Genomic DNA, 24,766 nt, shown 5'->3' on the forward strand with positions numbered 1-24,766 from the left:
AAAGTTTTAACTTCGTCTCCATGAATTTTAATACCTACTCCAAATTTTTCTTTTGTTTCCTTTACTGCTTGCTCAATATACAGATTGAATAACATCGGGGAGAGGCTACAACCCTGTCTCACTCCTTTCCCAACCACTGCTTCCCTTTCATGCCCCTCGACTCTTATTACTGCCATCTGGTTTCTGTACTCGAACCATACACCTTCTCAAAATCAATGAAGGAAATTACGTATGTCTTTGTTTTTGATTTCTGGTAAACCATAATATTTTTGAAGTTGTTCAGAGCGTGATTTATCATTTTTGAACCCTCCCTGGAACTCTCCCAGTTGTAGGTCCAATTGCAACTCTTTTATTTAAAAGGACTTTTGAAAGAATCGTGTAAGTTGCATCCAGCAATGTTTTGAAGCCTTCTTTGTGAACATCGTGGATAAGATTTGTTTTCCATTCTACTGGGACCTCTTCTTGTTCCCAAATTTTACTGAAGACACACTGAATTGATTTAATGGCGTTTCTGTGGGCTTTTGTCCGTAGTTTGACCACTATTTGATTTTCCCCCGATGTTTTATTATTTTTTTACTTCTGAAATGATTTTTCTGTTGTCTTTCAGTGGTGGTTGGTGGATCTGAATCTGGTTTATCAGAATTATTTGGAGTGAATTCAAAATTTTCAAGAATGGGTTCACAATTTAAGAGTTTCTCGTGGTATTCTGCTAATATCTTACAATGATCTGTATTGTTGTGGGCAAAGATCCCGTTAACATTTCGAAACTGACGGGTTGGATCTTTTTATTTTGACAGTTTTTGCTTAAAAGTTCTGTAGAAGCATCTTATATTGTTTTTGGTAAATTCATCATCTATTTGGAGGAGAGTTTTGTTTTCGTATGGCTTCTTAACCTTTTCTTTTTTGGTTACCTTACGTTTTCCTAATTCTAATGAAATTTTATCTGTTTTCCTCTGTCTTTCGTGATTGCCACTGTTGCTAAGCCTGTTTCCTTGTTGCAATGTATGTACATCTTCCATTGACCACCATGTATGTTTAATTTGAGTTTGAGGTGCTGTATGTTCGGCTTTGTTAAGTAAGTGTCGCTTGATATTTTCGCTGCTTTGAGTTTGGATGTTTATTGTTACCCTTGTCAAGGCATCTGATCTTACTATGTTTCTTGTGCCGTATTTCTGCCATTTAATTTGTTTCATTTTGTACTTTCTGTTTGAAACGTTTTTAAACTTGACTTTGGACAGATAATGATGCAAATCCAAGCTTTCGCCCCTTAGCATTCATAGTTTCTTTGTGAAATGCCTTCTTAATTGCTACATGGTCGAGATCGAATTCCTGTAATTTGGGGTTTGAGGAAGCCCATGTGTTTTGCTTTCGTGATATGCTTTTGAATCCAGTAGATTTAAGAATTAGGTTATGTGTTTGGCAATTTTCTATTAGCCTGATGCCATTTCTGTGTGTTCTATAAAATGCGAGATAATTTCCAGTGTCCTATCTGTACTAATAATAAACCTGTAAACCTGTCATGTCTGTCTGTTTGAACAAGCTTCTCCACAATTGCAAGACGAATTTTCATGGGGTTTTTGCAGGTAACTGGGGCATAGCTTGAGGTGCCGTATAGGCATCAGTATAATCAAAATCGGATCACGGAAGAAGGATCTCATGATTTAATGTTTTATCTAGAACCATAGTACCTGTCCGTTTCTCTGTTTGAACATGCTAATCTCCCAAACTACTAGACGAATTGTCATGCGGTTTTCGCAACTGACTTGAGCATAGCTTGCAGTACCGTACAGGCTTTCTTTCAAGGAAGTCGGATAACGAAAAAAATATATATCGTTGTTTAAAGTTTTATAAAAAAAACCGCCGTACCTGTGAGCTAATCTCTTCCACGTTGTTTTCACAGGTAACTTGAGCATACCTTGGGGCAATGTATAGGCTTTATTTCATCAAACTGGATCATGAAAAAAAAAAAAAACGTTGCTGAAAGTTTTATCCATTTAAATATCATCAATGTAAAAGTAGCTCGTCTAACCCGCTGAACCGATTTCGATGAAATTAGGTGTACAGGTAGCTTGAACCACGAGAACAGAGCGTAGACTATTTTAGAAAGTGTTCAGTAAAAAATGCCAATTGATTTGAAACGTATTATGCGAATTAGGGAAAAATATTTTCTCTCTAAAAAAAGCTATTTACTTTTGACTTCTGATCTTTATGATATTTGTGAAAATGGTTTTGTTGGTTGGTATGTGCTACGTGATACAGTTCAAAGTTATGAATACAATACTTATACAACTTCATTGTGTTTAATCCATACTTCCACACTATTTGTTGCATAATGTACATGTTGTGTAATTGTTTAGCTACTTCAGTTCGAAGTTGCATGGGTATGCGCTCCTGCCCACGCCTCTCTGTATACACTTCTCTGCAGAAGATACTGTGCATACCACATGCGTTTTTGACAGCTTCGGAGGGGGGGAGGGGGGGAGAGGGAGGAGAGTGGGGTACACCTCATGAGCTGTGCTTATCCAGACAGGCAGACACGTGAGGGCAGCTGATGTTATTGCATATACAGTAGCTTACTTACTCGCGATCACTCTTCACAACAAAACTACTGGTTTGCGATCGCAGCGAAAGGGAACAGTTAGTTCTCTGGAAAGACTTGGATCCAATGATGACTTATTCCATATGGTGGATAGTAGATGTGCTGATAAATTGTTTCAGCATCGTTCGCCAATAGATAGCGCTGTGAAATAGCTACAAAAGCGCCATTATGTCTAACCTTTAATGGGGAATGCTCACAGTCAGAAGGCTCAGTGAGGTGCAGACATGTGAATGAAGCAAACAACCAAGCCAAAAGACGCACCTGCGCTTCCTACAGCCAACTGAGCGAATTCGGAAGGAGTCATATTGTGGCCTTCCGAGTGGTGGGCCAGTACTTTCGGAGAACTGCAACACAAGTTGGATGTGTTGTGTCAGTTATGCAACGGTGCTAATATCAGTTGTCACGTGAAATTTCTCACACCCATCGACGAGGTTCTGGACATCCATGCAGCACAGACGCCCGCCAGGGTCGTCGTATTGCAAGGGCAGCAGTGTCAGATGGTGCAGTTTCCGCGGCACAGATAAGAGGGCTTGCGAGACGTGTCAACGCGAAATGCTGCAAACTGGTTATCAAGTGGGAGCATGGGCGTGCACACCAGTCTTTTACTCACATTACAGCATCTACGTGTACGGCTTGACTGGTGTCGCCAGAGGGTCGTTGGGGACATTGGCGCGCCGTGGTTTTCAGCTGTGAAAGCAGGTTCTGCCTGCAAGCAGGTGATGGTTGTCTGCGCGTACGGCGTAGACCTGGTGAGCGCTGTCTCGTAGAGCACATTCGTCCAACACATACTGGTCCCACCCCCCCAGGTCTTATGGTCTAGGACGCGATAAGCTACAGCTCTCGTTTCTCTTTGATGTTTCTTGAGGGGATGCTAATCTGTGCTCGATACTTGCAGAATGTTGTCAGACCCTTTCTTTGCCATTCTTGCAGCAGGAAGGTGATGTGTTGTTCCAACAAGATTGTGTTCGCCCACACACTGCCCGTGAAACTCGATGTGCTCTGAGAGACGTGCAGCAACTTTCCTGCCCAGCATAATCTACCGAATTGTGTCTAATCGAATATGTGTGGAATATGATGGGACAAGAAGTGACACATGCGACTCATCGGCCAACAACTCTTACAGAACTACGCGTACAGGTGAAGCAGCTGTGGCATAACATACCGCAGGACAGTTTTCGCCGTCTGATCGGCGAGCACAGCCAAAGGTAACAGCTAGTCTACAATCTAAGAAAAAAAATTGTGCTCTGGAAAGACGACTTCGGTTTGGATGCACTGATAGCATATTCCACATCGTGCATCGACTCGATGCCAGAGTCAATGCCTGCACTGCTGCCCGTGGAGGCTACGCCACGTACAAATATAGGTGTTTCGGCCTGGCTCAATACCCGGTTCTTCAGAATCGCTTATGCTATTGCTCTGTAAACGTAATCATTTCATGTACTCCATACGCACTGTTGCAATAATAAATCTTGTTTGAATTGGAAACCTCTAAAAGGGTGTACTACTTTGCTTTCTGGCAATGTATTTTAAGAACGATAGCGTTTCTTTTGCACATTCTTAGGGCATATAAAAAGCTACTTTCGTTTCTCTGGAAGAGAACTCCATTGAGTTCCGTTAGTCAAATATTCACCTACTTAATAACATGTTTGTAAAGACGCTCCATAGGATCCTACCTTCGCTACTAGTCGACAGTGAAATTACACGTCGAACGCCCTTCAGAAATTTAAGGAAGTTGACTCCAACTGTTGGGCTGCTTGTAATATCTGCAGGATGGGTATGAATAGAGGTAGCTGTTTTGCAAGAGCGGTTTTTGCTGAATCTGTGCTGATTGTCTGAGAGAAACTTGTTTTTCTCCAGGACCGCCATAGTGTCTGAGCTTAAATATACTCTAGGATCCTGCAACAGACTGATGTAGGAGCTGCTGGTCTGTAATTCTGCGCATTTACAAGTAAATGGGGCTGGCCTATGTTGCTTTCCAGTCAGATATGACTTTACGTTGCGCAAGAGACTCTCGGTAAATCTGAGTGAGGAAAGGAATTAATTTCGCAGCGTATTCAATGCGAAATGTAACTGGGTTTCCGTCAGCGTATGTTGTCTTGCTTTCTTCAAGCAGTCTTACTTGTTTTTCAATACCAATATCAATACCTCTCATTTATGTGTCAGATCAGTGGTCCGACATTGATATGGTACATAGTATCGTCATGCATGGATACACATACAGTTGGGAATTTGCAACTAATGAAGGTAATGATTGGAACTGTGTATGTGTGTGTGTGTTTGTGTGTGTGTGTGTGTGTGTGTGTGTGTGTGTGTGTGCGTGTGCGCATGCGCCAAAACCTTTGGCTAGTAAGGTAAAAGCAAATACTTTTATATTCCGATTACAGTGCCTGATTTAGAATCACCTTTGCTACCCTTCTTTTAAACACTAACGTAACTGTGTAATTTACTTTTAATGTGTGTGATATAAATTAATCTAAAGTGCATCTGGCTAAGTGTAAATGAGATTGCATATAAAGAATGATCCTCAATAATACTCAGAATGGCTTTGTCACGAAACACTGACTCACAATGGCTTAACTGTTACGTAATGAAAACTGTATCCTGTTATAAAACGCATCTTTTGAATGTATGTGACAATTTTGCTATCTGAACTGTTCCTCATTTCAGCTGTAGTACCTACAATAGATTCTTACCTTTTCTACGGGGAAATCGTGTGTACTCTGTCTGCACACTGCACGATATGAAATTGTGCTGTATGTACCTGAAAATAAATCACTGCCCAGCAACCTGCCTTCTCTTCTTTTATTTTCTTTACCAGGCTGCATCTGCAAATCAAAATTTTGTTCTCTTTCCACAAATACGGTTCAATGTCCACGCAGTAGGGAGAGGCTTGACAGTGCAGATTTTATCGGACACAGTTTTCATGTAACATGAAGATAAGCTTCAGTCCAATATTTAAAAATGACAAATGGGAAGTATTATGCAATTATATTGATTTCTTTTAATGAGTGTCATAGGACCGTTGCTATTCACAATATACATAAATGACCTTGTGGATGACGTCGAAAGTTCACTGAGGCTTTTTGCAGATGATGCTGTGGTGTACTGAAATGCAGGAGGATCTGCAGCGAATTGACGCATGGTGCAGGAAATGGCAATTAAATCTCAATGTAGACAAGTGTAGTGTGCTGCGAATACATAGAAAGAAAGATCCCTTATCATTTAGCTGCAAAATAGCAGGTCAGCAACTGGAAGCAGTTAATTCCATTAATTATCTGGGAGTACGCGTTAGCAGTGATTTAAAATGGAATGATCATATAAAGTTGATCGTCGGTAAAGCAGATGCCAGACTGAGATTCATTGGAAGAATCTTAAGTAAATGCAATCTGAAAACAAAGGAAGTAGGTTACAGTACGCTTGTTCGCTCACTGCTTGAATACTGCTCAGCAGTGTGGGATCCGTACCAGAAAGGGTTGATAGAAAGATAGAGAAGATCCAACGGAGAGCAGTGTGCTTCGTTACAGGATCGTTGAGTAATCGCGATAGCGTTACGGAGGTGATAAACTCCAGTGGAACACTCTGCAGGAGAGACGCTCAGTAGCTCGGTACGGGCTTTTGATAAAGTTTCGAGAACATACCTTCACCGAAGAGTCAAGCAGTATATTGCTCCCTCCTTCGTATATCTCGCGAAGAGACCATGAGGATAAAATCAGAGAGATTACAGCCCACACAGAAGCATACCGACCATCCTTCTTTCCTCGAACAGTACGAGACTGGAATAGAAGGGAGAACCGATAGAGGTACTCAGGGTACCCTCCGCCACACACTGTCAGGTGGCTTCCGGAGTATGGATGTAGATGTAGAACCATGTTTTACTCAACAGGAAGCTCGCGTATAGGGAAGGTCACGGTCGCAGGACAAAAGATAGTCCCATCAAAGTATCAGCTAACATTGGTTAGTCAAGCAACGGTGGGCGCCTTTTACCGTGTGTAGCATTTCCTGGCTGAGGAGGGCTTCGTTAGTAAGCAGATTGGTGCTCGATGAAGCTCCGTCACGTTTGCGAGGAGAGTGCGGTACACTCTCGGTTCTCCCTGGGGAACTGACAAACAACTAAAATCCAGCGTTTTTTGCAGCTGTCCAGGTGAGAGCAGGTGACAGGCATCTGGCCGAGTTGCACGCCCCCACGGAGAATGTGCCACGCTCCATCAACACGGCGCCAGGCGGCCTTCGTAGAGGAATGTCCTGTCGCAAACACTCGAAAGCCTTCTCGCGTCGCACACTCACCACGAGAACATGAAAGCACCTGCACAGCGGCTACATGTATTTGGATCTTTGTCGCATTACAACCGCCATTCATTTATACCACGTTCACACCAATCTAGCCGCACGGGATTAGCCGAGCGGTCTAGTGCGCTGCAGTCATGGACTGTGCGGCTGGTCCCGGCGGAGGTTCGAGTCCTCCCTCGGGCATGGGTGTGTGTGTTCGTCCTTAGGATAATTTAGGTTAAGTAGTGTGTAAGCTTAGGGACTGATGACCTAAGCAGTTAAGTCCCATAAGATTTCACACATTTTGGAACGCCAACCTACCTGATAATCCGGCATATTAATAGGTATTTCAGCGAAAATTATTTGGATATGTGGCGCCGGCTGTTTGTTGTTGATCTTATTTGTGATATTCCCTGTGCAGATACCTAACGTAAATCTTTTTCGATTTACAAAAGATATGCATTAACTTGACTTGTTAGCGTCGGCCAGCTCTATGCATCGAGCGTTTTTGTGTCTTCACGTCCTCCATTTTTAGCGTTATGGTAGTTAGTGAATCAGCAATGTCGTATTAATATACAACCAGAGAATATTACCTTTCAAAGTAGGGTGCGATGTTCAGTGGCGCGTTTTGTTCTTGACGTATTCTGTTCTTCTTATGTGCCAGCATTGCAAGAAGCTCCAAAGTTAAAGCTGACAGTTACAAATCTACAGGACTGAGCAGATAGAGTTTTTTTATTTTAACTGTTTCGGTCTCGTAGATCTTGTGCGCCCTAAGATGGCAAAACAATATTCTTTAAATTGTGGTCTTCAGTTCGAAAACTTGTTTGATGCGGCTGCTCTTCGCCCTAGCATGCCTCTTCATCTCTGTATAGCTACTGCTGTATTCAAGCTTAGGTCTTTCCTCGAGTTTTTACCCTCTCTTCCACTTCTCCCCAGTACAGAATTCACGATTTCCTGATACCTGAGGGTGTGTTCTAATAACGGATATCTTCCTTTAATGAAGTTGTGCCATTGGTGACAATTCTCCCAATTCGATTCAGTACCTCCTTTTTAGTTATCCGTTATACCCACATGATCTTCATAATTCTTCTGTAGCGGCACATCTCAAAACGACCTATCCTGATCTTGTCTGAAATGCTGACCGTCCATGTTCCACTCCTGTACAAAACTGCACTCCAGGTACGGAGCTCGTGGTCTAGTGTCTAGCGTTGTTGCCTCTGGATCACAGGGTCCCAGCTTCGATTCCCGGCCGCGTTGGGGTTTTTCTCTGTCCGGGGACTGGGTATTTGTGTTGTCCTCATCATTCCATCATCATCATTCGCGACAGTGGCTAGATTGGACTGTGTAAAAATTGGGACTTTTTACGGGCGCTGATGACCGTGCAGTTAAGCGCCCCACAAACCAAACATCATCATCATCTGCACTACCGATTCAGAAAATACTTTGTAACATTTAAATTTATATTCAACTATCTGGCAAACCCGGCAGTGCCCGGGTATCGATTTTGCCAATTTTCCATTAGAAACTAAAACAAAAAATAGACTGTAAAGTCTTTTCCATGTATTCGTGGAAAAATCTTTGAAATTGTGAAAGAGTCGTACAAAGAAATACGAGTAACGTACATATGTAGAAGTACAGTATCCCGGACAGTTGGTACACTGGGCGCATCTGCTTCGCGCGTCTACAACGCGGTTTTGTAAACGTCTCGGCGGCAACGCCTCTTCATAGCTGTATAGACGGCTCTTGTTGCCGCCTACAACCGTTTGCACTTTGCAGCTGAAAGCTGTCAAAAGCACTGCGAGGTGTCAGGGATTTCCTTCAGTTGACTCGACTGTAGGAGTGTCTTAGTAGTAAAGAATAAATGTATTAAAACTTCATGCGTGATGCGGTATTTTTTCAGGCATATTAGTGTTCGTGACGTCATATCTCTTGAAATATGTGTCGTGCAACCATATATTTGTGTAGGAACATTCAGTGGCATATGTGCAAACTGTCTGCGAAAAACGTTGCGAATGGAGTTAGTAAATTTGAATTAGTAAATTTGAATTAGTAAATTTGAATCTCATACAATATGCGGGAGTTTCTTACGCATCTCATTGTTTAAGGCAGTATATCTCCTGAACTACGATAGGTAGGTAGTTTTTAGAGCCACAGCGATTGTTGCCTGCCAGTGAGGGGCAAGTGTACGGGGTTTAGTTGAAATCAGTTCAGTGGTTTAGGAGGAGATATGGAACATACAGATATACATTCATTTTTATAATCTATATGGATGTTAAAAAATTTCTGTGTTTTAGAAACGTTGTTCTCGCTGTTGCTCCTCTGCATTTTATATCCTCTCTACTTTGTCCAAAATCTTTTGTCATACTAACCAAAAAGCAAAACGCACTTACTACTTCTGGCCTCTCATTTCCTAAAACAGTTCTTTCAGCATCGCTTGATTTTGTTTGAGTGCATTCCGCTACACTTGTCGAACGTCTGTTGACATTAATCTTATAACTTATTTCAAAACACTGTGCATTCCGTTCAGCTGATTTTCTAAGTGATTTGTCGTGTCTAACACAATTAAAAATCTCAGTCTTTTTATTTCATCTCCCTGAACGTCAATATTTTACACGAATTTCTCCTTGACTGTTTGCTAAATGTATAGACTGAATAACACAAACAATGGACTACAACCCTGTCTCACTACTTTCTCAACTATTAGTATCTTTTGATGTTCCTTAGACTCTTATCATTGCACACTGGTTTATGTAGAAGTTGTAGATAACCTTTCGCACCCTGTGTATTATCTCCGCTACCTTCACACTTTCAAAGATCGTATTTCAGTTAACAATGTAAAAAGTTTTCCTCAAAACTAGAGTATTGAAAAAAGCCGTGTATGCCCTTCTTTTAATTTTTATTCTAAGATAAGTCGTATGGTTAGTATTGCCTCGTGTGTTTCGGCTCTTCTCCAGATCCGAGACTGACCCTTCCCGAGATTGGCTTCAACCAGTCTTTCCATTCTTCTGCAAATAATGCTACTAATTTTGGTATTTTCTAAGCATGAGTAATTAAAGTAAGAGCTGACTAATATTCACACTTGGCAACACCTACCTACGTTGTTACATTTTTCATGCAGTCTAATGCTATTTCGCTTTTTCAAGGTAGACAAGTATTAAAAACGTGCCTGGATTTTTCTTAAGTCTTACTTCCATTATCTGCCGTAACGTCAAACTAATCGTCATCCAAAAGATTATCAATTTTCTGCTAATAACCTATGTTAATCCATCTTAGACAGCCATGACCCCTATTACAAAAAAATGGCTCTGAGCACTATGGGACTCAACTGCTGTGGTCATCAGTCCCCTAGAACTTAGAACTACTTAAACCTAACTAACCTAAGAACATCACACACATCCATGCCCGAGGCAGGATTCGAACCTGCGACCTTAGCAGTCGCACGGTTCCGGACTGCGCGCCTAGAACCGCGAGACCACCGCGGCCGGCACCCCTTTTACACTTTTCAAATATTACGTGATGGAGGTGCGTTCGGTAGACACATCTAACTTCCTGGTGGAGATATCACGTTGGTAGCGCCTATCGCGAGCAGGTAGCACAATACCTATTTCATGTTGTGGTATTTTGAAGTGGGGTGTGTGAGGTAACGAGCGAGTTGTGGCACCCTGAAAATATTCTAAGTTCGGAGTTGGTGTGGCTGCACGGGCCGCTTGGCAAGCCGGGGCTCGTTAGCAACTGCGTGGTGCCGAACATTAGCTGCAGCAAGAGGGGTAGCCCCAGCGTGTGGTCCAGGCCGACCTCGTGGCTGGGAATTCCATGTTGATGCTGTGTCGAGGACTGTGCTATGTGTCGATGAAGGGAACTTGTATTCCAGGAGTGCCAAAGATGGCGGACTTAGAGAAACCACAATGGCACACATTTCGTAGTTCATGTAGAAATTAATAATAGCCAGAGGAATCACGTTACCTAAAAATAGAAACATGTTCTTTACCATCATTTGCACGACGATTCTGATGGTGTAATCAGACTTTCGGTATATTTATTAGTTTAAGGTTTAGTATCTGACTGTAAATTATACAAGTAACACCCAGCAACCAGTTTCCGAAGTCTAAATGGTTCATCCGATTATGTCGATCGACGTGTCTTTAGAAAACTATTAGTGTAAACCTAAATTGGCATGAATTACTGGCATGTAACTTGAATAGTACATGAGTTATTGGAGGTCAAAGTGGCTGATTACTATTGATCGTGTCAGCCCATAAGTACTCCACAGTTACACGGAAAAACGGTAGCAGCATGCTTATAAATATATTTATTCGTCTATGTCTTTGTTTATATCCAATATATACTATTTATGAGACGATTGGTCAAATATTTACTGTGTTTTAGAAAGCACAGAGACATTAGGCTACTGGCCTACTTTTGTTGCTATTCCTTTTATATATGTTTATTTAATTTGTTTATGTTTTTAATAATGTGTGTTAGAGCGTGTTTATGGCCCAGCCATAGGAATATTTATTTAATTTCAAGTTATTTAAACGTAACTCCAATATCTCGTATGTGTTTCAATATGCTTGTGAGTGTACGTTGGCTTGGAGACATGGTGGGAGCGCTCTAGCCAGTCATAGCGCTCGTTACTACAGCAGGTGACTACCGAAATCAGTGGAGAGACTGTATGGAAGTGGAGGAGGAGCATCGGGTTGCACAGGACATGGAGCACTGCTGGACGGAAGGCGCGACGGACGGTCGCAGGAAATACTTGCAGAGTGTTGAGCAGCTTGAGCGTGGTCGCGGAAGGTAGAAATATTTCGTGGTGCCGACTTGTGACTTCTGAGATTTCCGTGGCTTCTGCAGTGAAGACGTAGTATGCCTTTATAAGTGAATATCACGCGAGATATGTTGTTGCTCATAACTAATTACGTGAAGTAGGAATCTATTGTTTCCTTGTTATTCAACTTATATTTTATTTAATTGCTGGACCATCGGCATTATTAAAGGAACTTCTGCTATCGTACTCATCATTTAAAGTCGTTAAAATAGTACCTACAGATTTTATTTGATTGAAATCTTTCATTTATAAATTTCTATGTTACATTCCAAATTCGCAATTGCTGAGTGATAGGAACCTTCCACCATTCGATTCATACATGTATCCACTGTTGTTCACGCAGATGGTATCCATCAGGCAGAAGCTTGACACATCATAATTCCTACGGTAGTGAATGGTTATGAAAAGTGATGGTAAAGAACTGCGCTAGCTTAGTCTCCCATCATTCAGGCAGAGAAAAATTTGAAGCACGGCCAACTGGTGAATGCATTCTGAAAGCAAGATCGACAGGTGATTCAGATCCTGTTGGATAAACATCTGTTTTTTGTTTGTTTGTGTGTGTGTGTGTGTGTCTCCTAGGGGAAGCCCAAGTTTGCTGTAGCAGTGCACAACGTTGTAGGAATTCATGGTCGCACGTTGGAATCCGGTTGATAGTGAACTAAGTATTCTCTGTCCTTCTGTGTAGCTACTGGTACGTTTCGCTATTGGTTTCCCCATTCTGGGAAGAAGAATGAATGTGTGTGTGTGTGTGTGTGTGTGTGTGTGTGTGTGTGTGTGGGCGTGTACATGCACGTTTTCACGTGCATATTTACCACATTTTCATACATGATATTTATAAACGTGTGATGTATTTCACCACCTTTGCACGACATTAGTATACGAATGATGCGTTTCACAACATGGAAAGAATTATGGCTGAATAAAGTCAATAATAACAGGTACTGGTCAGAGAGAGTGGCGAGAGCCACAGGCCGTCAGCTTATTGCCTCAAATGGCTCTGAGCACTATGGGACTTAACATCTGAGGTCATCAGCCCCCTAGGACTTAGAACTACTTAAACCTAACTAATCTAAGGACATCACACACATCCATGCCCGAGGCAGGATTCGAACCTGCGACCGTAGCGTCAGCTTATTGCCTAAACGCCTGATGATGCTGGAATCAGTGGGATGTCTTTAGAAGTGAAGTATGCTAATTTATTTCTAGTACTCATGAGATTACTCTCTCTTATATGTAAATGAGTTAATAGCTGACATGTCTAGAGGAACTTGATTAATTTTCATCTGACGAAGCCCTAGTGTCATATTGATCTTTGTATTGTCGTGGATGCATCCTTATCTACGAGAGTTGCCCAGAAAGTAATGCACCGCATTCTTTTCTTCAACAGTTCGTTATTGAATATCATGAGAATTAAACACACGAAAGAATGGTGTTTCATCTACACACCCTATTTTTCCATCTAATCTCCATCCCATAGAAGGACGTGTATGCCACGTCGTTACCATTCCTTATCCTGGTAGCGGAGCCGGTGCTTCAATGTGTGAATCACATCATCGATCTCAAAATGTATTCCACAAATGGCATCTTTTAATGGCCCAAACAAGTATAACTCTGAGGGGACTAGCTCAGGTGCGTCAGCCGGGGATGGTCTCCCTCACCGCCGCAAATGGTGGAACTCTGCCGAACCGCGTCCTGATGACCTCACCCTCCCTGCCCAGCGACTAGCTGTACTTCTGTTGACAGCAGATGCTGCATAGTCTTTGCACAATCGTTTTTGAGTATTCCCCTCAATTCCTTTCTCTGCAGTGAGAAATTTTGTGACGGCATGTTGCTTGTAACGTACATCACCTACAGACACCATTTTGAAACTGTCCTACAGCTGCGCTATCTGTCGGAAGTAACGGAAACTTTGCGCGCTCACCCAGGAGACGTCAAATAATTTATACGTAACGTATAGCATTCGTAGCATTGTTTTCGGCTGAGAAAAAAAAATGCGGTTCATTACTTTCTGGGCAACCCTCGTATGTCTTACTCACCTGCAATCGTTTCAGTGAAGGCAGCTCGACCACTGTAGCCGTAGGTCCCTCCGCTAATCGCAGCTCATATGGAAATACCGCTGCCACACGGAGCTGTGAGATTGTTCAGGAGGAATGAGAGACGCGGGTGTAGTTGGTACTCCTTTATTGACTTGCCACTGCTGTGCTCTCCAGCAGCTGAGTTGTGTACAAGCAAAACCATTCCTCTCTTTACAGCTGTACAGTGCTGTAGAGTCTCATGGGGAGCGAAAGCATTGAAACTGACAACGCTAGAAACAAAAGCTAAATTTGAAGTCTCAAATCGCAATATTTCCTTTTTTCTTCGTTCTCCGCATTTTGTTGTTATGACAAATGAAGCTTGCTTTTTTTTGCAATGAAACAGTTTTAAGTTGTTCAATATTGTCAGTATAATAATAATAATAATAATAATAATAATAATAATAATATCATGAACATATTGATACATTAGAGAAGCGTTAGTAGAAATTACATTCTTTGTCCCCGACTCTTCTCGCTGTTCGCTTCCCAGAGACTCCACGAATTTTTACAAAGTCCCATGGAAACCATCACAATTTTTCTTTGAACCTTTTTCAATTCTACGCGAGGGCACATTTACATTGTTTTATTTTCAAATTCGTGAAAATATAACCTAAGCTAAGAACATTCACCAGCATTAATGTACGTATAAAAGCATTATTCCCAGCGGCCTGGGCAGCGGCAGCTTACATATTGTGCGCTTTGGTTAGTACAATAACTGGCTAGTGGTGGTACTCTGCCTGTTTCTCCTACTATCTTGTGTGAAAATGTGAAAACTTTTATTTTTACGTGTTAAGGCAATTCAAAAGTGACGCGGATACGAATACAAAGCTCCACAACGAATACGCAATAAAAAACAACCTGTCGTCGCTTTCAGACACACCCGACCGGGACTAGCGCTACTGCAAAATATATCGCCACACGCGCTGGCGTGCAATATTATTCACAAAAAAGTCTGTGGTATCACTCTTATTAAAGATAAAAACCTGACATTGAAAGTTAATTGAAACTGTTAATTTTACACACACGCACACGCATATGTACGGTGCTGTCCCTTGGCGATCAGGATTAACTGTACACCGATTCGCATCGCGGCGCGGTTAGTGCTCGCCGCGCATTTCTAGTCCACGCCGTGCGGTGGCCCTTGAAGTTCTCTCTTCGGCAACGAAGAGGGACGAAGAACTCCCGCCGTAGTTTGCCAGGTCACCGGGACTAGCTTACTGTAAGCAATAATACAGCAGCGCAAATACAGATTAGTTGCTAGCAGCCGTATGGCTGCTGTGATCTTCCTACACGAATCACGTCGCTATGTACAAGTCGTTACGTCGGAAGTGCAGCATGTCTGCTCGACCTTACAGAGTCGCCACATGTACACAAATATACTTTCGTCTGGACACAGAAAGTCTGCAGGACACTGTTCTTGATATACCTACGTTTATGGACACTTTGCAGAGCGTACAAACAGAATGGGAAGTAGCTGATATTCCACTGTACCGTTTATACGAAAACCCGAATTCGGTTGAAACACAGGATCAGATTAACTACAATTGACACCAGACTGCTGCAGCCCTACGCAAGAGCTTCTGCTTGCGCAATAGCGAGGCTCTCGGATAAAGATCTTGGAGGATATTCAAAGCTGCGCTCTGCAATTAATGCCTCCTTTTATCGGAGAATACCAAGCGAAGTGCGTTCCTGGCGATAGGATTGTCCCATGCTGTGCTTTGAACAGATCAGTCTGTTCTTGTGACCAGGACAAATGAAAAATGGAACACTAAGCATAACATCCTACCACCCGTAATTTTCTTCTCTCCCGAGAAGAAATGAAAAAAGAACGAAAGAAAAAAGGACGCCCATTTTCTGTAATGCATCCCTAGTGCTGGCTGAATGCGCTGTTGGCATCAGTCACACATTCTGTTCTGTCTAGATATGATAAGACGTTTTCAGTACGCTGCGTAAGATTTTCAGATGCGCCTCACGAGTGCGAGAGAAATTTTGTCCGATATATTAAGGCCCTTAAAGCTGCTTGCAGTCTGCATGTGTAAGGACGACATCGACTATGAAATGTTTATACTTTTGACTACAATATCGTGTTTTCATTCGTGCATCTACAACGGGCGGGATGGAAATTGTCAAGCCCTGTGCGCAGTTAGTACCAGCTGGTCCTTTCATTTGCATCAGCTGCAAGTGAGAAAGCGTGAGGGCCTCCCAATAATTCGATTAGCCATTTACAAATGTCAGTCCAATAAACAGTACTTTGAAGAAAGGGCGAACAGCTTTCTCGACAGAAACACCTGCAGGTAATTTCTGACAATTGTTCATTTGGAAATGAACAGTTCCGTCCTGCTACGCCGTTGATGGATACTCTGGTTTCCTCAGGTTAAAGTCCCACTTGTTGCAGACGTTTTGTAATGGCACAAAACTTACGGATTCTAACAGCGAGAGCCGGCAACAAGTGCCCTTCCCACACTCTCACATACGTAGTGGTACTGGTATCACGTCAAATACAGTCCGAGACACACGGTCACAGCACTGCCTGGTCCCCAAAAAGTTTCCATCGTAGCACTTTGTCGTATTTCTCGATGCTGAGAAGCACCTGTCATCCAGTGTCCGATGGCGGCAGTAGCTGAAGACACGGAGTAGCTGGACTGCGGCTGCACGGACGCCAGGAGCGCGCGCGCGGCCGCCTACTCGGCACCGCACCACGACAGCACCCGGCGCCGGGGCGGCGGGGGCGGCAGCGCGTCGCCCTCCGGAGCGTCCTCGAACTGGCGCGAGCCGCAGGGGCCCGCGCCGGCCGCCTGCTACTGCTGCTCCAGCGAGTAGTGCCGCGACCGCTTCCACAGGCTGCGGAAGAAGCCGCGCTTGTGCCGGGACTCGCTGCCCATGCCTGCAACACCACGAGTTACCGACGGTTATAAACACCTGCAGCACTAAAACATCACGCTACACAGTGCAGTGGTGAAACAACGCAACACGCGAATACTCGGCGTTGACCGCGTATTCATGTATTCCGATCTTCTATTGGAAAGGAGACAAGTGCACTGTGTTTGTAGTGTAATATCAAAGGAAGAAGGGTGGAAGAGTAAGGTTCAACATCTGTTGACATCGAGGTCACTAGAGACGGGTGAAATTTCATTGACACGTATTCATGAAAACGGCATAAAATAACATTCAAAGAAATATACATTGGGCTTCAGAGTGTTTGTACACTACTGGTCATTAAAATAGCTGTACCGCGAAGATGGCGTGCTACAGACGCTAAATTTAACCGACAGGAAGAAGATGCTGTGATATGCAAATGATTACCTTTTCAGAGCATTCACACAAGGTTGCCGCTTGTGGCGACACCTACAGCGTGCTGACATGAGGAAAGTTTCCAACTGATTTCTCATACACAAACAGCAGTTGACCGGCGTTGCCTTGTGAAACGTTGTTGTGATGCATCGTGTAAGGAGGAGAAACGTACACCATCATGTTTCCGACTTTGATAAAGGTCGGGTTGTAGCCTATCGCGATTGCGGTTTATCGTATCGCGACATTGCTGCTCGCGTTGGTCGAGATCCAATGACTGTTAGCAGAATATGGAATCGGTGGGTTCAGGAGGGTAATACGGAACGCCGTGCTGGATCCCGACGGCCTCGTATCACTAGCAGTCGAGATGACAGGTATCTTATCCGCATGGTTGTAACGGATCGTGCAACCACGACTCGATCCCTGAGTCAACAGATGGGGACGTTTGCAAGACAACAACCACCTGTACGAACAGTTCGACGACGTTTGCAGCAGCACCGATTATCAGTTCGGAGACCATGGCTGCGTTTACCCTTCACGCTGAATCAAAGGCAGGAGCGCCTGCGATGGTGTACTCACCGACGAACCTAGTTGCACGAATAGCAAAACGTCATGCTTTCGCATGAATCCAGCTTCTTTTTACAGCATCATCATGGTCGCATCCGTGGTTGGCGACATCGCGGTGAACGCACACTGGAAGCGTGTATTCGTCATCGCCATACTGGCGTATCACCCGGCGTGATGGTATAGGGTGCCATTGGTTACACGTCTCAGTCAACTCTTGTTCGCATTGACGGCACGTTGAACAGTGGACGTTACGTTTCAGATGTGTTACGACCCGTGGCTCTACCCTTCATTCGATCCCTACGAAATCCTACATTTCAGCAGGATAATGCACGACCACATGTTGTTGGTTCTGTACGGGCCTTTCTGGATACAGAAAATGTTCGACTGCTGCCCTGGCCAGCACATTCTCCAGATCTCTCACTAATTGAGAACGTCTGGTCAATGGTGGCCGAGCAACTGGCTCGTCACAATACGCCAGTCACTAGTCTTGATGAACTGTGGTATCGTGTTGAAACCGCGTGGGCAGCTATACCTATACACGCCATCCAAGCTCTGTTTGACTCAATGCCCAGGCGTATAAAGGCCGTTATTAGGCCAAAGGTGGTTGTTATGGGTACTGATTTCTCAGGATCTGTGCACCCAAGTTGCGCGAAAATGTAATCACAGGTCAGTTGTAGTTTAATATATTTGTCCAATGAATACCCGTTTATTATCTGCATTTCTGCTTGGTGTAGCAATTTTAATGGCCAGTAGTGTGTTTGGTCGATTTCCACACGAACAGCTTCTTTCAATTCTTCAAGTACACGTCGTTCATGCACGTACACACGTTATTTGAGGTAACCCCACAAAAAGTAGTCACACATGGGTAGGTCAGGGGAACGAGGAGGCCAAAGAATGTCCCCAAACCGGCAAATAACTCTACTTCCATATCAATCTTTCCCTGTGAGCTATGGCTCCATCCCGCTGAACAACTATCGTCCTATAGGCATACGTTTTCTTCTTATTTCAGGTAGGAAGAATTCAGTGATCATCTCTCTATATCGTTCAGAGGTTACGGTTACAGTGTTCCCATCCTCGTCTTGGAAAAAGTACGGACCAATAACATCTGTACCTGTCACAGCTCACCAAACCGTCATCTTGGGACTATTTAATGGTTTCTCATGCGGTAGTTTTGGGTTTTCACTGCCCCAATAACGACAGTTCTGCTGATTTACCATTCCATTCAAATGGAAATGAACTTCATCACTCATAAGCAGTATTGTGTTGTCATTTTACTCAAATATAGCCTCCATTTCTCGGGCAAAATTTAGCCGCTGTAATAATCACTTGTGTTTAATTTTTGCACAATGGCCATTTTGCAGGGATGAAATTTTAAGTTAGTATGCACAATACGCCTTACCGAGCGAAAATGAGGCGCAGCTCAGCCGAGTGTCTTCTAGCAGATTGACCAGGACTACAGAGTATGGCTTACTGAACTCTTTCCACATTTTCTTGTGTCCAAACTGAGGGAGGAGCTCCTGGTGGTTTTTTGTTCATAACTGTTCCTCGTGTTCGAAATGATTTTACCCAACGTAAAATGGTGTTACGAGTGGGAACATTATCATGTCTAGTGAGATTGAAATGGCGACGAATCTCACACTGCGCAGCAACGATAGACTCACTATTGTGCACAAAACTATCGTAGTTAAACACACGATGGCTCCAAGACCTTGACTAAACAAAATGGCAGGAGCTACCGATCACGTTACCACGTCACTCCCCCCACTCCGACCGTCTGAGCCTGAATACTAGCTGTTCTAAAAACGTCCGTCCTCTCTGACTCATTCATACACACATACATTCCATTTTACAATATATACAAAGATTACGCAGGACAAAGATGAATATACTTTTACAATAAAAGCAGCTTATTTTTGTGATTTTCAGTGTACTGAATCCTAATATGCTACCACCAACTTTTCTTTCCACCGATCGGAATACCAGTTATGTTGGGAGACTACTGGGTGTCACTTCACCGAGGAGACGTGCAAAAAGGCTATTACACGCTTTTTAGAGAAGAGAGAAACGAAGCCAACGATCACATAACACCTGTTTAAAAAAGTCGTGTTTTGTTGTTAAGACTGTCATATTAATACTAATTTGGATTACAACTTGTTCTACAAGGTACTGGAAGCTGGTTTCGTAACTGGTATACCGATTTGTGGCCCCAAGTGTTCCAGAGTTGCTCCTACATTTTATGGTTCGTATTATCTTAGTAACGTCAATGCACTATTTTGACCGAAAGCATTGAAATTACCAAATGCATACAAGTTAAAGGGTTCATTTGCACATGTCAACATTCCCATCAAAAATTAAGGTAAATACCTGACAGGAACATTCACAGCCACAACGTTTGTGTTTAAGGATTTTCCACCGTAGTAAATATGGCTGTGGCTCACGGTCGTTGTGTAATGTTATGGAAAGTAAACGGTATTTCAGTGGATCACCTGCTCGTTATCTCTAGTCGATGAAATTTACTGACAAATAACTTGCTAATAATATTTACTTGGTTAATGGCGCGTATCGAAAGCTTTTTTCAATTAACATTACGTGGACAAACATTTTACATTACTGAAGTGTTACAGGGTTTTCTTTTGTATAAAATCAGTGCATATGTTACAAGAAACAGTTACTAATATAGGATATTATGGCCACAGATTACTTTACTGTTGCTACTTACAACACATTGCATGTCGTCATATTATTCACAGAGTACCACACGCAAAGAGATTCATTTTTGAAATATTCTGGCATAGTTAAAACATATTTAGAACATTCACTAATTAAATCTGACAATATCCTTCAAGAAGATTTTTGCTTGTGTCAGCCCGTGAAATAAGATGGAGAGTCGAACGGTCTTCTCTGTGATATGTCTTAATGTGTCGTAAGCAATAAGCTGTGTTTTTGGAAACAACATTTGACAGTAATTAGCAAGATATCTGCTGTGACCTCATGTGGCGCCGGCCGGGGTGGTCGAGCGGTTCCAGGCGCTGCAATCTGGAACCGCGCGACCGCTACGGTCGCGGGTTCGAATCCTGCCTCGGGCTTAGATGTTTGTGATGTCCTTAGGTTAGTTAGGTTTCAGTAGTTCTAAGCTCTATGAGACTGATGACATCAAATGTTAAGTCCCACAGTGCTCAGAGCCATTTGAACTATTTGAACCTCATGTGGCAAATACGCAACCCTTCGCAGCAATTTCGCATCGACTTCATCTACAGTAATTCCCGTCATTACTGATTCTCGAATGTCATGCGGTTATCCTCATCCCTCATCACCTCCTCCCCCCCCTTTCCCCCATCTCAATCCAAATATCAACTTGGTTTTCCCCATACCTGTCTTCACAGACATGTTTGTTACTTTCTGTTTCCGTACAATTACTGTGTTTGTCGTTGAAGGTCTGCTTAGTTCATACTAGAAGATTACGGCCTCTTGCAGATTACATACCGGGTGATTATAATTGAAATTCAGCTACTCGCAGAGGTCCACTGTTGTTTGAAATTGTCGCATGACAGCGAAACTTGGTAGATACACTACTGGCCATTAAAATTGCTACACCACGAAGATGACGTGCTACAGACGCGAAATTTAACCGACAGGAAGGAGATGCTGTGATATGCAAATGATTAGCTTTTCAGAGCATTCACACAAGGTTGGCGCCGGTGGCGACACCTACAACGTGCTGACATGAGGAAAGTTTCCAACTGATTTCTCATACACAAACAGCAGTTGACCGGCGTTGCCTGGTGAAGCGTTGTTGTGATGCCTCGTGTAAGGAGGAGAAATGCGTACCATCACGTTTCCGACTTTGATAAAGGTCGGGTTGTAGCCTATCGCGATTGCGGTTTATCGTATCGCGACATTGCTGCTCGCGTTGGTCGAGATCCAATGACTGTTAGCAGAATATGGAATCGGTGGGTTCAGAAGGTAATACGTAACGCCGTGCTGCATCCCAACGGCCTCGTATCACTAGCAGTCGAGATGACAGGCATCTCATCCGCAAGGCTGTAACGGAGTGTGCAGCCACGTCTCGATCCTTGAGTCAGCAGATGCGGACGTTTGCAAGACAACAACCATCAGCACGAACAGTTCGACGACGTTAACAGCAACATGGACTATCAGCTCGGAGACCATGCCTGCGATTACCCTAGACGCTGCATCACAGACAGGAGCGCCTGCGATGGTGTACTCAAGGACAAACATGGGTGCACGAATGGCCAAACGTCATTTTTTCGGATGAATCCAGGTTCTGTTTACAGCATCGTGATGGTCAACAGATGGGGACGTTTGCAAGACAACAACCACCTGTACGAACAGTTCCGCGACGTTTGCAGCAGCACGGATTATCAGTTCGGAGACCATGGCTGCGTTTACCCTTCACGCTGAATCAAAGGCAGGAGCGCCTGCGATGGTGTACTCAACGACGAACCTAGTTGCACGAATAGCAAAACGTCATTCTTTCGCATGAATCCAGCTTCTTTTTACAGCATCAGCATGGTCGCATCCGTGGTTGGCGACATCGCGGTGAACGCACATTGGAAGCGTGTATTCGTCATCGCCATACTGGTGTATCACCCAGTGTGATAGTATGGGGTGCGACTGGTTACACGTCTCGGTCACCTCTTGTTCGCACTGACGGCACTTTAAACAATGAACGATACATTTCAGATGTGTTACGACCCGTGGGTCTACCCTTCATTCGATCCCTTCGAAACCCTACATTTCAGCAAGATAATGCACGACCACATGTTCCAGGTCCTGTTCGGGCCTTTCTGGATACAGAAAATGTTCGACTGCTGCCCTGGCCAGCACATTCTCCAGATCTCTCACCAATTGAGAACGTCTGGTCAATGGTGGCCGAGCAACTGGATCGTCACAATATGCTCTTGATGAACGGTGGTATCGTGTTGAAGTGGCATGGGCAGCTGTACCTGTAAACGCCATCCAAGCTCTGTTTGATCAATGCCCAGGCGTATCAAGGCCGTTGTTACGGCCAGAGGTGGTGGTTTTGGGTGCTGATTTCTCAGGATCTCTGCACCCAAATTGTAATCACATGTCAGTTCTAGTATAATATATTTGTCCAATGAATACCCGTTTATCATCTGCATTTCTTCTTGGTGTAGCAATTTTAGTGCCCAGTAGTGTATGCTAACGCGTTAATGCGGACACGTTTTGCACTGATAAAAAGTTACAATTGTGGCCACCAGTGAAACTTTGGTGCTGCTATATACTGTTTGTATGACGGTATGACACCCACGCTGTCATTTTGCAAGCTATAATGTGAGTGAACAGAATGGCTATCGAAAAGAGAGACCGTGCGCTGATAGTGAAACTATTTTACATGAACGGCAGCCATTACACTTCTGCTTTGAGAGATATCGCCGACTGAAAAGTCTGAGGAGAGACCTAATATCATTAAATTGTTAAAAGAAAATGATGATAGAATTCGAAAACAGGGGTGGGCTTGGTGTGGCACCTGGAAGAGGAAGGCGTCCTGTCTCGGTGGAACTTCTTCCCTCGCTGTAACTCACCATGCAGCATGTACTCCGGTTAACGATAGTGCTCGTGCAGTGTCACGACAATTGTTCATTTCGTTGTCGACAGTAGGGAAAGTCTTGCGTTCGATTTTACACTGGTATCCGTACAATATCCAGACGGTGCAGAAACCGAAACTTCATGATGAGCAACAAGGTTCTGAATTTTCTCTTCCGTTTCTGACACGAATCGAAGCTATGACGTGAGGCTGGGCGATATTCTATGGAGTGACGAGACTCATATTACACTATATGGTGCAGTGCAATACACAGAACTGACGAATTTGGGGTACTCATAAACCTCGAATAGCCACTACACTTTCCGCGTGTGACTATTTGGTGTGGATTTACAAGCACCTTTCCTCTGCGGTGTACCGTGACGTCTGCACATTATCGCAGTTCCTCGTACAGCATGCGATCCCTGCTTTGGTAGAGCGCAGCCATGTGGAAACCGCTACTTTCGTGCAACGAAGTACAACACCTTATGTCGCTCGCCCAGTCGAAGATCTGCTTAATGCAGTCCTGCTGCAACTGGTTATCGCAAGAGGTTTTCCAGATGGACAGCTTGCAAGATTACCTGATATGAATCCATGTGACTTTTGGCTCTAATGATATCTAAAAGAACGTGTCTACCAGGGGTACGTTCGCTCTGTACATCTGAAAACCATTATACAGGAATGCTGTGCTGTTTGCCTCTTGGAGCAGACACTTGTGCGACAAACTTTCGTGAAAGTGAACTTTATTTACCACACAAAACTTTGTTACGAGTTACAAAGTGCCAAAAACTGATAATGACAAACTTTCTTTACAAAAATATTATGAAAATTATGAATTACATGTTTCACGACCTACAAAGAACGGTTATATGGGAAACTGGTATCTATGATCATTGCCATTCTTGGAACAAATGATCTGATGATTTTTTTCCTCATTTCTTCTTCTTCTTTTTCGATTTCTGATGTATCTTGAGCGTGCTGGAGGCCAGAAGTGATTGCTGTAAGTGTAATTTGGTAATTTCAAGCAACAGATGAAATTTTACCTAATTTTGTACTCTCGTTTTGTGGTATTTGGTAACCCCACCAGCTTACGCTTTAAGAAGTGCCTGTGAATTATTCGTATTGTTGTCGGTCATCTTAAGACGGATAACATTATTTCACTATTTTGCTGAACCGATTAGTAATATTCAATTCAGACTTGTTTGAAAAAATACTAATAATACTCCTTCAGAGTGGTTAGGCATTCTGCTTAATTTCAAGGAATTTTACGTAAAAACATTGTCAGTCTGTGCTGATAGAATCTGTGGAAAAGAAGATATTTTATCAGTACTTAAACAAAGCAAATATTTATCGAGATAAGTTTCAAATATTATGAGATCCTAGGACGTAGCCGATGTTAGCTGGATATTTTATTAAAGAACTATATTTGGCATTTAATAAAAAGATAGCCGTGAGAGCTTACTAGCCGGAACTTAAAGCTCTAACCACCAAAGACAGATTAATACCGTGTGGTTGTAGTTTGTGCGTGTATTTTCTGATAAAGTAGATGAACAATTAATAGATTCTTACCAATGAAGAGA

General features: G+C 43.2%; 1 protein-coding gene across 1 annotated transcript in view; it reads right to left on the reverse strand.

The window, feature by feature from the left end:
- Positions 1-13,854: 13,854 nt before the first annotated feature.
- Positions 13,855-24,766, reverse strand: part of LOC126335884 (protein PRRC2A) — a 1,700,716-nt gene continuing 1,689,804 nt past the window's right edge. Inside the window, exon 13 of the mRNA XM_049999355.1 lies at positions 13,855-16,649. Within this exon, the coding sequence (XP_049855312.1) occupies positions 16,564-16,649 (86 nt within the window). The 3' untranslated portion in view covers positions 13,855-16,563. The remainder of the gene's footprint in view (positions 16,650-24,766) is intronic.

This window comes from Schistocerca gregaria, chromosome 2 (genome assembly GCF_023897955.1).
Source record: "Schistocerca gregaria isolate iqSchGreg1 chromosome 2, iqSchGreg1.2, whole genome shotgun sequence".
NCBI lineage: Eukaryota > Metazoa > Arthropoda > Insecta > Orthoptera > Acrididae > Schistocerca > Schistocerca gregaria.